At 39.2% G+C, this 15,624-nt stretch overlaps 1 protein-coding gene and 1 pseudogene across 1 annotated transcript; both read right to left on the bottom strand.

Annotated features, from left to right (window-relative positions):
* Window positions 1-73: 73 nt before the first annotated feature.
* LOC149097045 (BTB/POZ domain-containing protein 6-B-like) lies at window positions 74-5,752 on the bottom strand. Its single transcript, XM_089280118.1, has 2 exons — window positions 5,371-5,752; window positions 74-4,063 (listed from the first exon to the last, which is right to left on the bottom strand). Exons 1-2 carry the CDS (start codon window positions 5,626-5,628, stop codon window positions 3,002-3,004), a joined length of 1,320 nt encoding a protein of 439 aa, XP_089136244.1. The 5' UTR covers window positions 5,629-5,752; the 3' UTR covers window positions 74-3,001.
* Window positions 5,753-7,952: 2,200 nt separating this feature from the next.
* On the bottom strand, window positions 7,953-10,511 carry LOC149097044 (BTB/POZ domain-containing protein 6-B pseudogene; annotated as a pseudogene).
* Window positions 10,512-15,624: the final 5,113 nt, after the last annotated feature.

Genomic DNA, 15,624 nt, shown 5'->3' with positions numbered 1-15,624 from the left:
ATATGTTGTAAAAGAAAAACTTTGCTAAGGATCAACTCTGTTTCCAGTTACGAAAATTGAATACCACTTCGGATCTTGTGAGGTTTCAACTACTTTAATCAGCTTTCAACTTTACTCTTCTCTATTCTCTTACATCTTTACGATTACACGGATATAAACAACTCTAGCCCTGAGACCTTCCCAGCGTTCTTTGATAATGACCAGATTAGAACCATCACGATATAGAAATTTATGCGCTCATGTAAGGACTTGCGCAGTTCACTTCAAGTGATGCTTGCGCATTAGATATTTACATATATTCCTTCGAAAGAGTAAACACAAATCCGAAATCGTTTTCTTTCTAAATTTCATTGTCATTTTAAAAATATCTGGCCAAAATAAAACAACACCAAAGAGCAATACAAAAATTACACAATTCATTGTGATAAAATAAAGTTAGCCTAAAGTAACAAGAATGAATAAAAACACTGAAGCTAACGGTTAGCAAGCAGTGTTTTAAAATCGAAGAAGGCCGGCTTACTGGTTACACCTCTTTCCATAAATTAAAACGATATCAGTCTTAGGCCCTGTCTACACCATGCCAGAGAAATTTGAAAATGCAACAATCACCGCTCATTTTCTATTTGTGTTTGAGGAAAGCTCATGCAGGGAAATTACATGATTATCGTGACACCGTCGTTTTTGAAAATGTTTTTCCAAAATCCTTTTCGTCCACACGACAACGCAGAGACGGCGTTTTCAAATTTCTCCGGTTTGAACAGGGTTTTCGAAAAGCTCCGTTTTCGTGACGGATTAGTGTGGACGGTTGGCCAAACCGTATAAATATAGCTGCGTTTTTAAATTTCTCCGAAGTAGTGTGGACCGGGCCTTATAAACAACCACCCTTACTGTATACCTCTGAACATTTATCACAAGGAACGGATCGGCATTGGAAATATTGCATCTAACGCCTGCTCCCTACTTTGAAGCCGCGCCTCGTCTCTTACATATATACCACAATAACTTTAAATTCCCAAACTTCGTGAACTTTTTGCTTTAACAAAGCTACTTTGCAGTCTACTGTCTACTAGTTGCCAGTGCAATTTAAGTGCTTTGCAGCAATTAAAGCACAGACCTGACTGAACTACTCAAGTCAAGCGGTAGTTGATTTATGGCGCGCTACCACTATAGTATTACAAATAAGTTGGAAATGATTAGCCTGAGTAGCGATGAGAAAAAGCCATCAGCTTCTAAAGCTACTACGATTATCAGTTGAGTAAGGCGCGACGTACTTAAATGACAAAGTTTTGGACTTAAAATTATGGTGTTGCCACGGGCAACACCGTCCATTGGTAACAGTATTGTCGCCTGAAAGTTAGCGCGCTTTGCTGCCAATAACGTCAAAGGCCGACAAGTCGCCTCTGGAAACTGGAGCCAGTTGCCCGTGAAAACAACTCAAGTTGAACGTTAAAAAATAGTCACCAAAATTTCGTGGCGCCTTACGCAACTGATAATCGTAGTATGCCGGTTGCAAAAAGGAGTGAAAAGGGAGAAAGGGTGGGGCGAAATTAAAAGTTAAAATATAGAGGCACAAATTACATTCTGACCTTCAACTCGAGAATGGTCCCATGATAATGCATCAGTCAATTCCAGCAGTGCCCATCTCCCCCGGGCAACCGCGGAGCATTTTCTCACGTTGTCAGTCCCGGGGGTGGGGCATCCGCAATTTTATCGCGGCCCGGGGGCTGGGCATTTGCGTACCCCGGAGCGAGCCCCGGGCATTCGACACGTGTTTTAGAAAGTGCCATGGATGAGTCCATCGCGAAAGACGAGGCGTTTGTCGAACAATGGCTGGTCCGTCAGGGACTAGAGAAACTTGCAGATGTTTTTAAAGCTATGTTTCCGCAATTTTAGATATTTCTTCATTACTTGTAAGCATATAAATATAAGCGACAAGGTGAACTATATTTTGTTTATCACAAAACAATTACTGACGTGTACACGACTATTTCGCATTTCGCATTCAAAACTAGCCTAGCATTTTTTAAATTCATGAAAGTGGAGTTAAAATACTTAAGGTTTGCGAATTCAAATGATGCGATCTTCAAGACAGATCTTGCGAGCTTAAAATGCAATGCATCATCATTTAAAATGTCTTGATTCTTCACAGAAAAAGTAGCCTGCGAATACAGGCACCTATCATCGCTCGCGGCTGGGGCACGTCCGCCGCACACCCAGCTATCCTCTAGCAAACTGTTAAAAACAAATATAAAGAAATAAATGTAATCAGAATCAACTAACACGTACTGTTGTCCTTGAACATAGTAGTGTAGTGTGAACATGTAGACATAATGACATATCAGCAACATAACAGCATGAACATAACGACATAAAGATAAAACTGATCTTTTCCTTATGTCGTTATATCGGTGTTGTTATGTCGCTAGTGTGAACCAGGCTTTATCGTATGAAAGCTCAAGCAATTTTAAAAGGAGCTCAGTCACGGTGTTTTGTCTTTTTTTTTTTGGCCACGTGCACAATGTCCTTTAAATGGAAGGAAACCTGAAAATAATAGTTTACTCAGATAGAAAAACATCAAAGAGGTATTAATAAACCATAGAGGAACAAGGATGGTCAAGAATGGAGAAGATTGATACGGATTGCAAACGACGAATTTGACAAATTTAGACCACACTTTTCAAATTGTGCAAATCGTGACTGAGCTCCTTTAAGGATTTACACCACTCGTACTATTTGAAAATTCTTTCAACTTGCATTCACCTAAAGGCTCGTGCAAGTTTAAGAGAATATTTAAATATCACTCGTAGTGTAAATACATAATTGAGCCTGCATTCATACGATTACCTATGCAAACAAAGCTGTTATTTAGCGTAACAATGATAACTAAAGCAAAAATGTTGTAGAAGTGGTAGCGAAAAATTAATTGTACTTTTTACTCTCGTTCCTGTTTATTTATAGAAAAAGAAAGAAAAACAAACGCACTGCCTCATTGTCGTAATATTTACTCTTGTAGGCTAAAGATAAATTCAGGAAGTTGTCCCTGTTTTACTCCAGTTGTACCAGTCCAATTTTCAAACGTAAATGTAACCCCTGAACTCTCAACATGGCTATTACCATTCCTTCCGCCAAAAGAGTCAGGACCTCTTAAGGAAGCAGTAATACCATACCTGGTACCTTTGATTATAGAAAGAGGAGAGTCAAACAAAACATCAAAGCCCCAATAATTCTTTGATTTGTTGTGTAAAGATGAAAATGTACCTTTAGTAGATACAACAGTAGCGAAAATAGAATACTGAAATTGATATAACGTAAGACTTACAGAGTAATCACTACCCTCACTACCAAACAAGTAGACCCCGTGCAACAGTATGTTTTTGTTTACAGAGAATATTAACCTATTAATACCATCATTACTCCAGCCTAGCACCACTGAGCCAAATCTGAAACATCGCTCAAGGCCGGAACTAGCACCTCTCTTCGATACCGGAAATCCAACTTGAGTGCCTTTTACTGCAAACCATTTGACAATGTCAGTGACCTCATCTAGAGTGAGTATTTTGCTGTCAAGGACCACACTGGCAAATTCTTCATTCTTCATCACTGGGAAACGTATTCCCTTCACGATCTTCTCTCTGAGAATTCTTCTTTTTACTTGACCATCCGCTACTAAACCCTGCTTTTCCGATTCCTTTGTCGCCCATTGCATGACTACCTTGAATAATTCCACCTCAGAAATGCGCAAGGTATCTCTTTCAACTACTGCCTCAAGTAAGGACCTCTCAATTGTCACAAATGCATCTGATTTCACTGCCTCTTCTGCCTGTTTGTCAATAACTTTCCAGCATTGATCCACCAGATTTTTCGCTTCGTACTTCTGAGCAGAGGAAAGGATGCTGAAAACATTTGATGGATCTAAGTTTTCTTCCAGATATTCGGCGCATTTGTCAGCTAGTGAAGGCACCATGTATTTCTTGGCCAAATACAACACTCCCATCACATTACTTCCGCTCAAGATCACTTCATCGCTGTACATGTAACGAAACAACTCCAACAGACTGTCGTACTCACAGCGGCGTCGACAAAATCTGGATCGGACCGGATCGGATCATGGACCGGATCACGGACCGGATCACGGATCGGATCACGGATCGGATCACAGAAAAAAAAAAAACAACAAAGTTTTAAAGAAAAAAAAAATCAAAAACAAAAATCAAACCGTTTATAAGATAATAATAAATAAAAAATAAAAGTGGAAAACTAAAATATGTTAAATGAAAATAAGAATCCCGAATTTGACGCAATGACATGTTAATTACAGAGAATGACAAGAGGTCATTTAAAAAGCCACATAAGGGCCTAATTCACGACGAATTTAAATTGTAATGAACAGGCAGATGTAGTTATATTTGAACGTTAGTTGGCTCGAAGCTTGCGTGAACCTCCCATTCTCGTTTTTGAAATTGTTTTCAGTGGCTAATTCTCGGCTACATTTTCGTGTCAGATGTGAGCGTTACAGTTGGCGTTACACACAATACAGTTAATGAGAAAACTTACGTGCGAAAGCTTAAGGACATGACTTGCTTTGAAGGAGCTAAGTCACGATTTGCACATCTTGAAAAAACTAGCCTAGTTTTTCAAGTTCGTCATTTGCAATCCCCGTTAATCTTTGCCATCATTAACGATCCTCATTCCGTTTTGATTTGTTCTTGCCTCTTAAGTGTTTTCTATCCTAGAACACGATCATTTTAAGGTTTTATTCTATTTAAAGGCAGCTCTTTACAACCCTAAAAATAACTCTAAAAATCGTGACGTAACTCCTAAAATGTTGTTTATTCTCGGGTTGCGTTATCGTTCACACTATCGATGTTATTCCTAGAATTTTTTGAAAAACAGCTATATTTCCTTGAAATACAAATTGTTTGAAATCATCAGGTGTTTAATTTTTTAGTGTTTTTAGTTTTTGTGTTTCTATTCATACGTTCGTCCTATTATTACCATACTGACTCGTTTTATGACAGTTTACCTTTGATGCAAGTGATTACACGAAATATCATTTATCTGAACTGCGGAGAAGGATATGAAGACATGATTGATCATCGCAATCAAAACCCAACAGCCTGAAAAAAATTGATCTGTGACCAGCTCCCAGTTGGCTTGATATTATAAAAGAATAAAGGAATATCACACCTGAATTAAATAAAACGTTCTGCTCACAGTAGTCACTCTAGTGCAATTTGCTCAACAAAATTTTGGATTTTTTTCCTTGATCCGATCCGTGATCCGATCCGTGATCCGATCCGTGATCCGATCCGTGATCCGGTCCGTGATCCGATCCGTGATCCGGTCCGGTCCGATCCAGGTTTTGTCGACGCCGTACTCACAGTCAGGCAGTTCAATAGAGTTTGTAGTCTCCGCCAGCTCACCGTAAAACATGGCTTCAAACACAGGACTGCTAATCGACAACACAAACTTGTGAGCAGGAATCACTTGTTTACTTTCACTTTCGCCTTGATCGGCCTTTTGCACAACAAACTTCACATCGCTGAAGAGATCATTGTTGAACATAAACTTGCTTCTTTCTCTGATGGTGGGTCTTGTAGTTTGCCAGTTTTCCTTGACGACAGACATGGTTTCTTTTGCGAAATCCTTACTTTGAAGACTGATGAAAGAAGTTTCAGTTTCGATTTCTCAAGTTGCCTTGTCGTATTCGTGATAAGATGATAAGACGGGTGTTATCAAATATAGCCTGCGGTATTTTAAGGCAATTTGAATATAAAATTACCTAACAAGAATTCATCACGTAGATCGAGTTTGCGTGACCTTGAGCACGGGGGTGGTGGTGGGGGGAAAATTTGAAAATCGAACCTATAAAGAATCAGCAAGAAAAGACCAGGAGATAGATCTTTCTTTTATTCTTCTGGTTCAAGCTTAAATTTACGGGCATAGCCGGTCAGTGTGTTGTGCAAAAAATTCTGCAACCCTCCCGTTAAGCCGCCAGACTTAACAACGCTAAAACAGATCGTTGTTGAACATAAACTTGTTTCTTTCAATTCTCTAGAGCTAACTAGTCTCCTTCAAAACCTCTTCTCCAGGTTTGCCAGGGGAAAAGAAGCGAGACCCTGGAAAACAGGTTGTTCTCCTTTGTAGCTTTGCAGCCGTTATTTGGGTCGAGCGACGATTACGTAGTAGACTAACAACTAATTTATTACAATTTAAGATTTAAATCGTAAATTGATTTTACGTTTAAAAAATATTGGATTGTAGTTGGTCCACTTTTCATGCAAACAAGTCCATACACCAAGCAATGTTTTTCATAGCTATCTCTTGTAATTACATTCTCGTGCCCCGAGCTAATGCCGCCGCAGACTTTCATGGGGTTTGTCATGCGATCTTTCCAGTACCGTGGAAAATTAAGAGTCACGCAAGGTCTGGCAGAGAGTGACCTGCTTGATTCATCGGTATTGTTGTGTTTTTGGTTTGACCCGATTCCGATTCAGTGTTTAGTGATCATGCATTCTGTTTGGTTTGAATTTCAGCGTGTCATTGAACGCTTGCACTTCCGTTCATATTTGAATTTTGCTTAATCCTTATTCGATACGGGGCTTTATTATAAGGATAACTCAGCGAGCGGAAAAAATTCACGAAATACGGTACTGCGATTGTGTACACGAACGGGCACGATGGGCTCACCCCCTCAGGATCAGAAACTAGCACATGGAAAAGTCTTAGACCCTAGAAACAACAACAGCGGAAACCATGCAAAATGGTTGCTAAACCACAGTCATACGGCCCTACTCTGGTTAAAAGTCCTCCTATTAACTGCCACAGCGTAAAATGATCTTTAGGTACAAGTGTGATGCAAAAAATGTTAAACGAGATCAAAATTCAAACAAAAAAATAATAATAATAAAAAAGTAAAAACGGTAGTTAAATCCAAGATCAAATATTTCTTAGCAAAATATTCAAAGATTGTTCCCTCTACTTTTTCATACTGAAGGGAAAGTTCCCTGAAAGGTACACTCGCTCGAGCAAAGCTCTAAATTGGCCGGCTAATTATGCGTAGATAAGAGTCGTGTTGATCTGTCACCCCATTGTTATCAGCATCGATAACCCAGTCAAGTGAATACTGACTAGAATCTTCGTTAAGTTATTAAACATTCATTCAGCTACAAACTAGGAAGTACACAAAAGTAAATATAACTCATCGTATGTTGAGTCACAGTTACTGCCCGGGGTAAGTGCAAGGTGAGTAAAGCGTCCCTCTACATCTCAGTCGTGCATTCGCCATACACCCCTGCCTCCCTGAGGAGTCATGACTTCTCCCCAGGTTTTGCGCGCCAGGCTTGAAGTTGCGACTAGAGGACTGGGATAAGTCTTATGGAGAAAGACAATATTAGCAAAAAAACGCGAGGCATTGGGTCGTAGAATCGAAATTCAAAACTTTACGCTATTATCTTATTTCTGAGCCATCAAATCTGCTTCATCCAAATGCCAGTTGCACAGGAGCCGGTAAACGTTTATTAGTTGGGATTAGAACTGAATCCTCCGTAGGAAAAAAGATGACGACTGGTACATTTACTCATAGTTCTTAGCGCACGAAAACCTAAACAACGTTCATAAAAACGCACAGAAACGTTAAACAATCTTCAAACCTAGGATACTTAATGTACTTAGTACAGGGACGTATATTGTAAAAATTTGGTTTTCTTTGACCCTTTTGGCTGTGTTAGGTTCGCAAGGCCTTGTGGTAAAATATACATCCGCCATCTTTTTTCCTACGGTGGATTGGGGTTTTGAACAAATTTCTGTTCTAATGGTAGTGCAATATTAGTCAAAGTCGCACTTTAAGGGCAAATGATATAAACAGGAAACCTCACGAAACGTTAAAAAATGTTACAAAAAGGAAATCAAAAATCGCGATAATACTTAATTAGGTTTTTAAATAATTAGGCTTTTTATTAAGTTTTAATCGTTCTTTATTCAGAGGGCCACAGGCTCATTAGTTGACCAAACTATTATGTGCTAGCTTCGGGCCTTTAGTGTCAAGATAAATGATATAAAACTAAGATGCTAAGTACAAAAAGAAACCTTGTGGGAAAAGAAAGGTAAAGCGTCCGAAGTCGATGCAATATGCCTGGAAAATACAACAAAAGGTTTTCTAAAGAATTGTAGCCGCATGATGTACAAATTCTCTCTTAAAGTTTCTTCACAACTACTTCAAAGAATACTATAGAACCGTTTGTTGTAAGATGTAAATAAAAAACACACTTTTTTGAGTTTGAAAATGGAGTTACCATACAATGTCTAGAGAGAAATATACCAATAAAAAAAATGTAAAATATATAGAGGATAAACCATGGGCGCACGTACACATGGAATATCTCTTCGAGTGTTCAACTCGATATCTCACGAGTGAGCGCAGCAAACGAGTGAGATATAAAGTTCAACACTAGAAGAGATGTGCCATATTCACAAGCAACCATGTATTATTTTTTTATTATATAAACATATTGATAACGAATTTTTGACGACTTTAAATTTCCGACGATTTCCGACCACTTGCTATGCTTGAGAAATAATTTATTTAATAACTATTTGCCTGATTTTTGGGTTTTCGGTTTGCCTATTTTTTATCTCTCTCGTCCCCTGTTATATGCAGTGTTCATTCACCGCAATGCAGTGATGAGTGGGAAGAGTCGAAGACGACAAAACTACACCGGGTACAAACTGAAGTGTAAAGGCAGAAGGGGGTGGGGCAAAAATAAAAGTTTTATTATTGAGGTACAAGTTTCATTGTGACCTCAAACTTGAGAATGGTCCTGTGACAAGTCACGGTCATACCAAACTGATTACAATACTTTTTTTTTTTTTTAATATATATGCTTGGGAAATACCTTACGTTACGAACTTAAGACAGAGAGTTCTAGATAATCTTTGTCCTAAGGCACGTTGAAGCCATTTAAATAAACTTACCATGACAACTAAAGACGGAAATGTTGTAGAAATTGTGGCGAAAAAATAATTGTACTTTTTACTCCTAATCCTCTTTATTTCTAGAAAATGATAGAAAAACAAACGCAATGCCCCATTGTTGTAACATTTACTCTTTTAGGCTAAAGATAATTTCAGGAAGTTGTCCCTGTTTTACTCCAGTTGGACCTAACCAATCTTGAAATTTAAATGTAACCCCTGCATCCTCAACATGCCTATCACCATACCTTCCACCAAAAGAGTCAGGACCACTTATGGCAACCTCAATAGCATACCTGTCGCCTTTAATCATAGAAACAGGGGAGTCAAACAAAACATCAAAGCCCCAATAATTCTTTGCTTTGTTGCGCAAAGATGACAATGTACCTTTAGTAGATACAACAGTAGCGAAAATAGAATACTGAAATTGATATAACGTAAGACTTACTGAGTAATCACTACCCTCACTACCAAACAAGTAGACCCCGTGCAACAGTATGCTTTTGTTAACAGAGAAAATTAACGTACTAATATTATTACCCCAACCTGGCACCACTGAGCCAAATCTGAAACATCTTTCAAGGCTGGAACTAGCACCTCTCTTCGATACCGGAAATCCAACTTGAGCGCCTTTTACTCCAAACCATTTGAACATGTCAGTGATCTCATCAAGAGTGAGTATTTTGCTGTCAAGGACCACACTGGCAAATTCTTCAAGCGTCATCACAGGGAAACGTATTCCCTTCACGATCTTCTCTCCGAGAATTCTTCTCTTTACTTGTCCTTCTGCTACTAAACCCTGCTTTTCCGATTCCTTTGACGACCATTGCATGATTACCTTGAATAATTCCACCTCAGAAATGCGCAAGGTATCTCTTTCAACTACTGCCTCAAGTAGAGATCTCTCAATCGTCGCAAATCCATTTGATTTCACAGCCTCTTCAGTCTGTTCATCGATCACTTTCCAGCATCGATCCACCAGGCTTTTCTCTTCATATTTCTGAGCAGATGGTAGGATACTGAAAACGTTTGATGGATCTAACTTTTCTTCCAGACATTCGGTGCATTTGTCCGCCAGTGAAGGCATCGTGTATTTCTTCGCCAAATACAACACTCCCATCACATTACTTCCGCTCAAGATCACTTCATCGCTGTACATGTAACGAAACAACTCCAACAGACTGTCGTACTCACAGTCAGGCAGTTCAATAGAGTCTGTAGTCTCCGCCAGCTCACCGTAAAACATGGCTTCAAACACAGGACTGCTAATCGACAGCACAAACTTGTGAGCAGGAATCGCTTGTTTACTTTCACTTTCCCCTTGAGCGGCCTTTTGTACAACAAACTTCACATCGCTGTAGAGATCATTGTTGAACATAAACTTGCTTCTTTCTCTGATGGTGGGTCTTGTAGTTTGCCAGTTTTCCTTGACGACAGACATGGTTTCTGTTGTGAAATCCTCACTCTGAAAACTGATGAAGGAAGGTTTAGTTTCGATCTCTCAAGTCGCCTTGTCGCATTCGTGATTAGACGGGTGTAGATTTAACCTGCGGTATTTTAAGACAATTTGAATGTAAATTACTCAGCAAGAATTCATCACGCACTCTAGTTTGCCCACAGGGGTGGTGGTGGGGTGAAAATTTGAAAATCGAACCCTTAAAAATTAATCAACAGGAAAAGAGTACAGAATAGATTTTTCTTTCGTTCTGGTTCAGACTTAAAATTACGGGAATAGTGAGCGTGTTAATTGAGCAATAAATTCTGCAACCCTCCCGTCAAGCAAAAGAAAGTCACATTACTGAAAAAGATCGTTTAGCTTAACATAAACATGTTTCTTTCTTTATTGGTGGGTCTTACCGTTTTCCAGGTTTCTTTGAATAGACACATGGTTTTTGAAGTAATATTCGGTGTACTCAAGTAAGGCCTAAACGTCAACTCCGATATTCCAATTAAAATATGATTCAACCGTCAAGGGACACGGAAGTAATAAGTCTCTCTCAAAACTTCTTTCCCAAGGTCTCTCTTCTTCCGGTGAGGAGAAAAGAAGAGGGACCCTGGAAACCGGGTTGTCCTCTTTTGCAGCCGTTAATTTCATAGTGGAAAAACGTAATAAGCGTGCGCGAATTTTGGCTGAGCACCAGGCCCCAAATTTAACAAAATGGCGGGAATTCCGTTGATCGTGTAAACTAAGAGTTACGACTTTTTACACCTGCCCGCTTTCAGTGTTACGGTCATAGGCGAAATCTTTCCACATGACATCTCTTTACATGCTATGTAACCTGGCCTACGTCAGAAATGTAAGCACAACTGACTTCTTTTACGGTTGAACTCGACTTTTAGTTATGAAAGATGGATTTACTTGACATCAAACTAAGGCTAAGAGTATTAAGAAGTCTTTCTGTGACAGACAAATCGACTGTTCTGAATATTTACATGATTCGAATATTAAAAGCAGTAGCCACCCAATTTTGCCGGAAGTCACTATTCAAAGCCAATCAACCGTCACTCAAATCGTTTGATTTATCCCGTAAATCCAGAAATTTGATATGTCCACATTCTTCTTCAGCCATTTGAGATCAATAATTATCATTTATTTGTCATTACTTCCCAAAAAAAACCGTATAAAAAATTGCCAGTTTCACAGTCAAATGCTATTTCAGCCGTTCGCATAGCATGTCGAAAGATGGTCGAAAAATGTCGCCTATGTACGTAACATTGAAAACGGGTGTAATATTCCTTCCCAATTTACCCGGTAAGCAACAACATTTTCTCGTCACTAATGGAAAGTCTGGTGTATTGTTTTCGTGGGGATCAATATTTCTCGGACAAAGGTTTTGGGACGAAACTTTCCGAACCCTTTATTTGCCCTCGTAACTGCAGAATACCAGGCCACTCGAAGTTGTACTCCTTGAAAACCTGGATAGTTTGTGCACAGTCTAACTTTTTTTCACGTTTTTAGAACGAGAAATAGTCACATTACATTACTGCGTGGCTACGTGGCTACCTGTAATCGATTATAATTTCTCAAAAATTTGGATTGTAGTAGGGCCACTTTCCATGCAAACATTTTTATACACTAGGCAATGTTTTTCACAGCCATCTCTTGTAATTGCATTCTCGTGCCCAGAGCTGATGCCGCAGGCTTTCGTTAGGTTCGTCATGCAATCTTTCCAGTACCCTGGAGAAAGGCGCCACTAACGGCTAAAGAGTCACGCAAGGTCTCGCTGACAGCGTGACTTAATGACTAATTGGTGTGTTCTTGTGTTTTTGCTTTGTCGTGATTCCCTGCTGTTGCTTGCAAACATGAGAAGACACAATTGATGTCTACTATAAGTATGTCCTCCCGCGGAGATTTTTGTTTTGCGGTTGTTGCAGGCGTTATAATCTTGTTAAAGCGGTTTCAGCGACTGTCATCTCACGTATCTTCGGCATCTGGAAAGTGTTGTTATTTTAACTAAGCATGGTTTCCCGTGACGGAGAAAGAGGTTTTACATTTCACCTCGTGACCTGCAGCCTCGACCTTAAAGCGAGTTCACGGTTGACCTTCGATCGAAGACTGTGTCAAGGAAGGGATTTTATCTCTTCGCTCGCGGCATCAATCCAGATCTTACTTCGAAAAAAACTCGGTGTGTCCTAAACGAACGTGATTGCATCATAAGTCCGATAAAGATTTTTTTTAAGAAAAGAGCGGTGGTAGCAAGTTTTCAGACGAATTTGCGCGAGTGGAAATTGGATCCTGCCTTGCCGATTGCTCCAGTTATCGTGGCAAAGCTTTGGAATTAAAGTGGTGGCTTCTTCATTTGGTTAGCTGGCCATGTTGTCACGCCAACATCTTGCCAAGAGCGCACTTCAAAAGAATACCCTGAAAGACCTGGATTTAATTTGCTCACAGTTCGAAAAGGACATGGTCAAAAACAGGGGTAAGTTTGCGAACAATGTTTTTTGAGTTTAGCTGGAGGGGAAATACCGTAATAACTTCACTTTTAGTGGCACTTTGATTGGCAAAGGCCGCTACAACATGACCAATGCTGACCTTGTGTTTTCGAGAGCTCAAATTCAGTTTATTTTCCCGCTTGAGGCACCTAAGTTACTTTTTTGCCAATGGGGGGCCTGGGTTGATTTTGCTGGAGTAGGGTCAGAGGTCAGCTTTGGTCAGCTAACATGTATTTTCTTTTGATTGAAAGGACGGGATGGTATCGTGGACCGCAATGACAGTCATTTTAGAAATTGTTATATTGAGTGCAATCAAGGGCAAAATAAATGAAAAATTAAGACCACCACTCCCCCCATTTTCATGATGGAAAAATGCGAATTTATCATTGATTCGGGTGGATAGGTGGTTTTATTTCTCATTTTATTCTGTCCAAGATTTTAGTCTCCTGATGAAAATAATCAATGTGGTTGGTTCCCTAAAATAAATCATGTTGATGAAGACAATGATCATGTTAAGAGGCCTCCTTGTTTAATTTGAGGGGCAAACACAGTAAAAATTGCAGTAAATGTACGGGAACAGTTTAAAGTTTGCTACCTAATAAGTTGAGAGTCATTGACTTCCTGAATGTTTTATGCGTTACAAGGAACAGATACACAGCAGATCTAAAGGGTTTCCTTAGTCAAATGTGATGAAAATAGATTTCCTGTGAGGCAAGGATAGGCACTTTTAAATTTTGTATACAAATGTTTCTAAATTTTCTTGCGAATTGCAACTCACACTATTTTTCAGACTATTGATAAATGAAAAACTTAATTATGGCTTTTCTAGCGAGGCAACTTCCCACTTATCATATGATCTACAAATTGTTTTACCTTCTAACCTTTGTTTTTAATTTACTGAAAAATATTTCAGGTTGTTAGTCGTAAGATTCTCTATTTTCCCCATACATTTACTGCAGTTTTTGCCCTGTTTGCCCTCCCAAATTTAAATAGCGTGAAAAAACCATGAAAATCTCTCTTTCATAATTATGTTTTCCGGGGTTCCTTTGGATTTGATCTCGCCACTTTTTACCAGGTTAAAAACAGACAATATTCTATATATAATAATGCAGCACTTACTCAAATGTTATAATTGATTTTTATCAGCAGCCCATATTATGATTGGTTTATCACTAACCATAAACTTAATAAGTCTGTTGAGTCAGGCGTCAAAAATGGACAATAATGGTTATGTGTTAATGTATAGTATTATTCACACTATTCAATTTGCTATGTGGTTGCTAACTGGCAGACATCTTAATACATTTATAGGTGTCCAGCTGAACAGGAAATTCCTAACAAAATTGAAGGCATTCATGTGAAGCACTTTTCATGGAAAAGCTGTCGAGGACCTTACACAGATTTAAACACAGCAAAAAATCTGATTTAAAATGGAGTAACCATGTATCAGCCCTGTCTTCATGTACACATGTGCTCTAATAAAAACATTGTAAGTTGAATTAAGATGATGACCAAAAGATAACCAAAAAACAACCAAACTAGAAAAAATTAAATAATAATGTTTTTAAGGTGGCAATAACATTATCAGGCTACACTTTAAGGTGGCACACCCAGAAGTGTAGTGTAACCGAGAGATTATAATGTCATGCCAGCAATAACATTAATAGGCTACACTTTAGGTGGCACACCCATGAGTATAGTGTAACCAAGAGAGTCTAATGTCATGCCAGCAATAACATTATTAGGCTACACTTAAGGTGGCACACCCATGAGTGTAGTGTAAGCGAGAGATTCTAATGTCATGCCAGCAGTAACATTAATAGGCTACACTTTAGGTGGCACACCCTCGAGTGTAGTGTAACCAAGAGATTCTAATGTCATGCCAGCAGTAACATTAATAGGCTGCACTTTAGGTGGCACACCCATGAGCGTAGTGTAACCAAGAGATTCTAATGTCATGCCAGCAGTAAAATTAATAGGCTACACTTTAGGTGGCACACCCATGAGTGTAGTGTAAGCGAGAGATTCTAATGTCATGCCAGCAGTAACATTAATAGGCTACACTTTAGGTGGCACACCCATGAGTGTAGTGTAACCAAGAGATTCTAATGTCATGCCAGCAGTAACATTAATAGGCTACACTTTAGGTGGCACACCCATGAACGTAGTGTAACCAAGAGATTCTAATGTCATGCCAGCAATAACATTATTAGGTTACACTTTAGGTGACACACCCATGAGTGTAGTGTAACGAAGAGATTCTAATGTCATGCCAGCAGTAACATTAATAGGCTACACTTTAGGTGGCACACCCATGAGTGTAGTGTAACCGAGAGATTCTAATGTCATGCCAGCAATAACATTAATAGGCTACACGTTAGGTGGCACACCCATGAGCATAGTGTAACCAGGAGATTCTAATGTCATGCCAGCAATAACATTATTACGCTACACTTTAGGTGGCACACCCATGAGTGTAGTGTAACCGAGAGATTCTAATGTCATGCCAGCAATAACATTATTAGGCTACACTTTAGGTGGCACACCCATGAGCGTAGTGTAACCAAGAGATTCTAATGTCATGCCAGCAATAACATTATTAGGCTACACTTTAGGTGGCACACCCATGAGTGTAGTGTAAGCGAGAGATTCTAATGTCATGTGAGCAATAACATTAATAGGCTACACTTTAGGTGGCACACCCATGAGTGTAGTGTAACG

This window comes from Orbicella faveolata, unplaced genomic scaffold (genome assembly GCF_042242905.1).
Source record: "Orbicella faveolata isolate gen_17 unplaced genomic scaffold, um_ofav_v1 contig_47, whole genome shotgun sequence".
In the NCBI taxonomy this organism is placed as follows: Eukaryota; Metazoa; Cnidaria; class Anthozoa; order Scleractinia; family Merulinidae; genus Orbicella; species Orbicella faveolata.
This window is presented reverse-complemented; position numbering and strand designations above follow the sequence as displayed.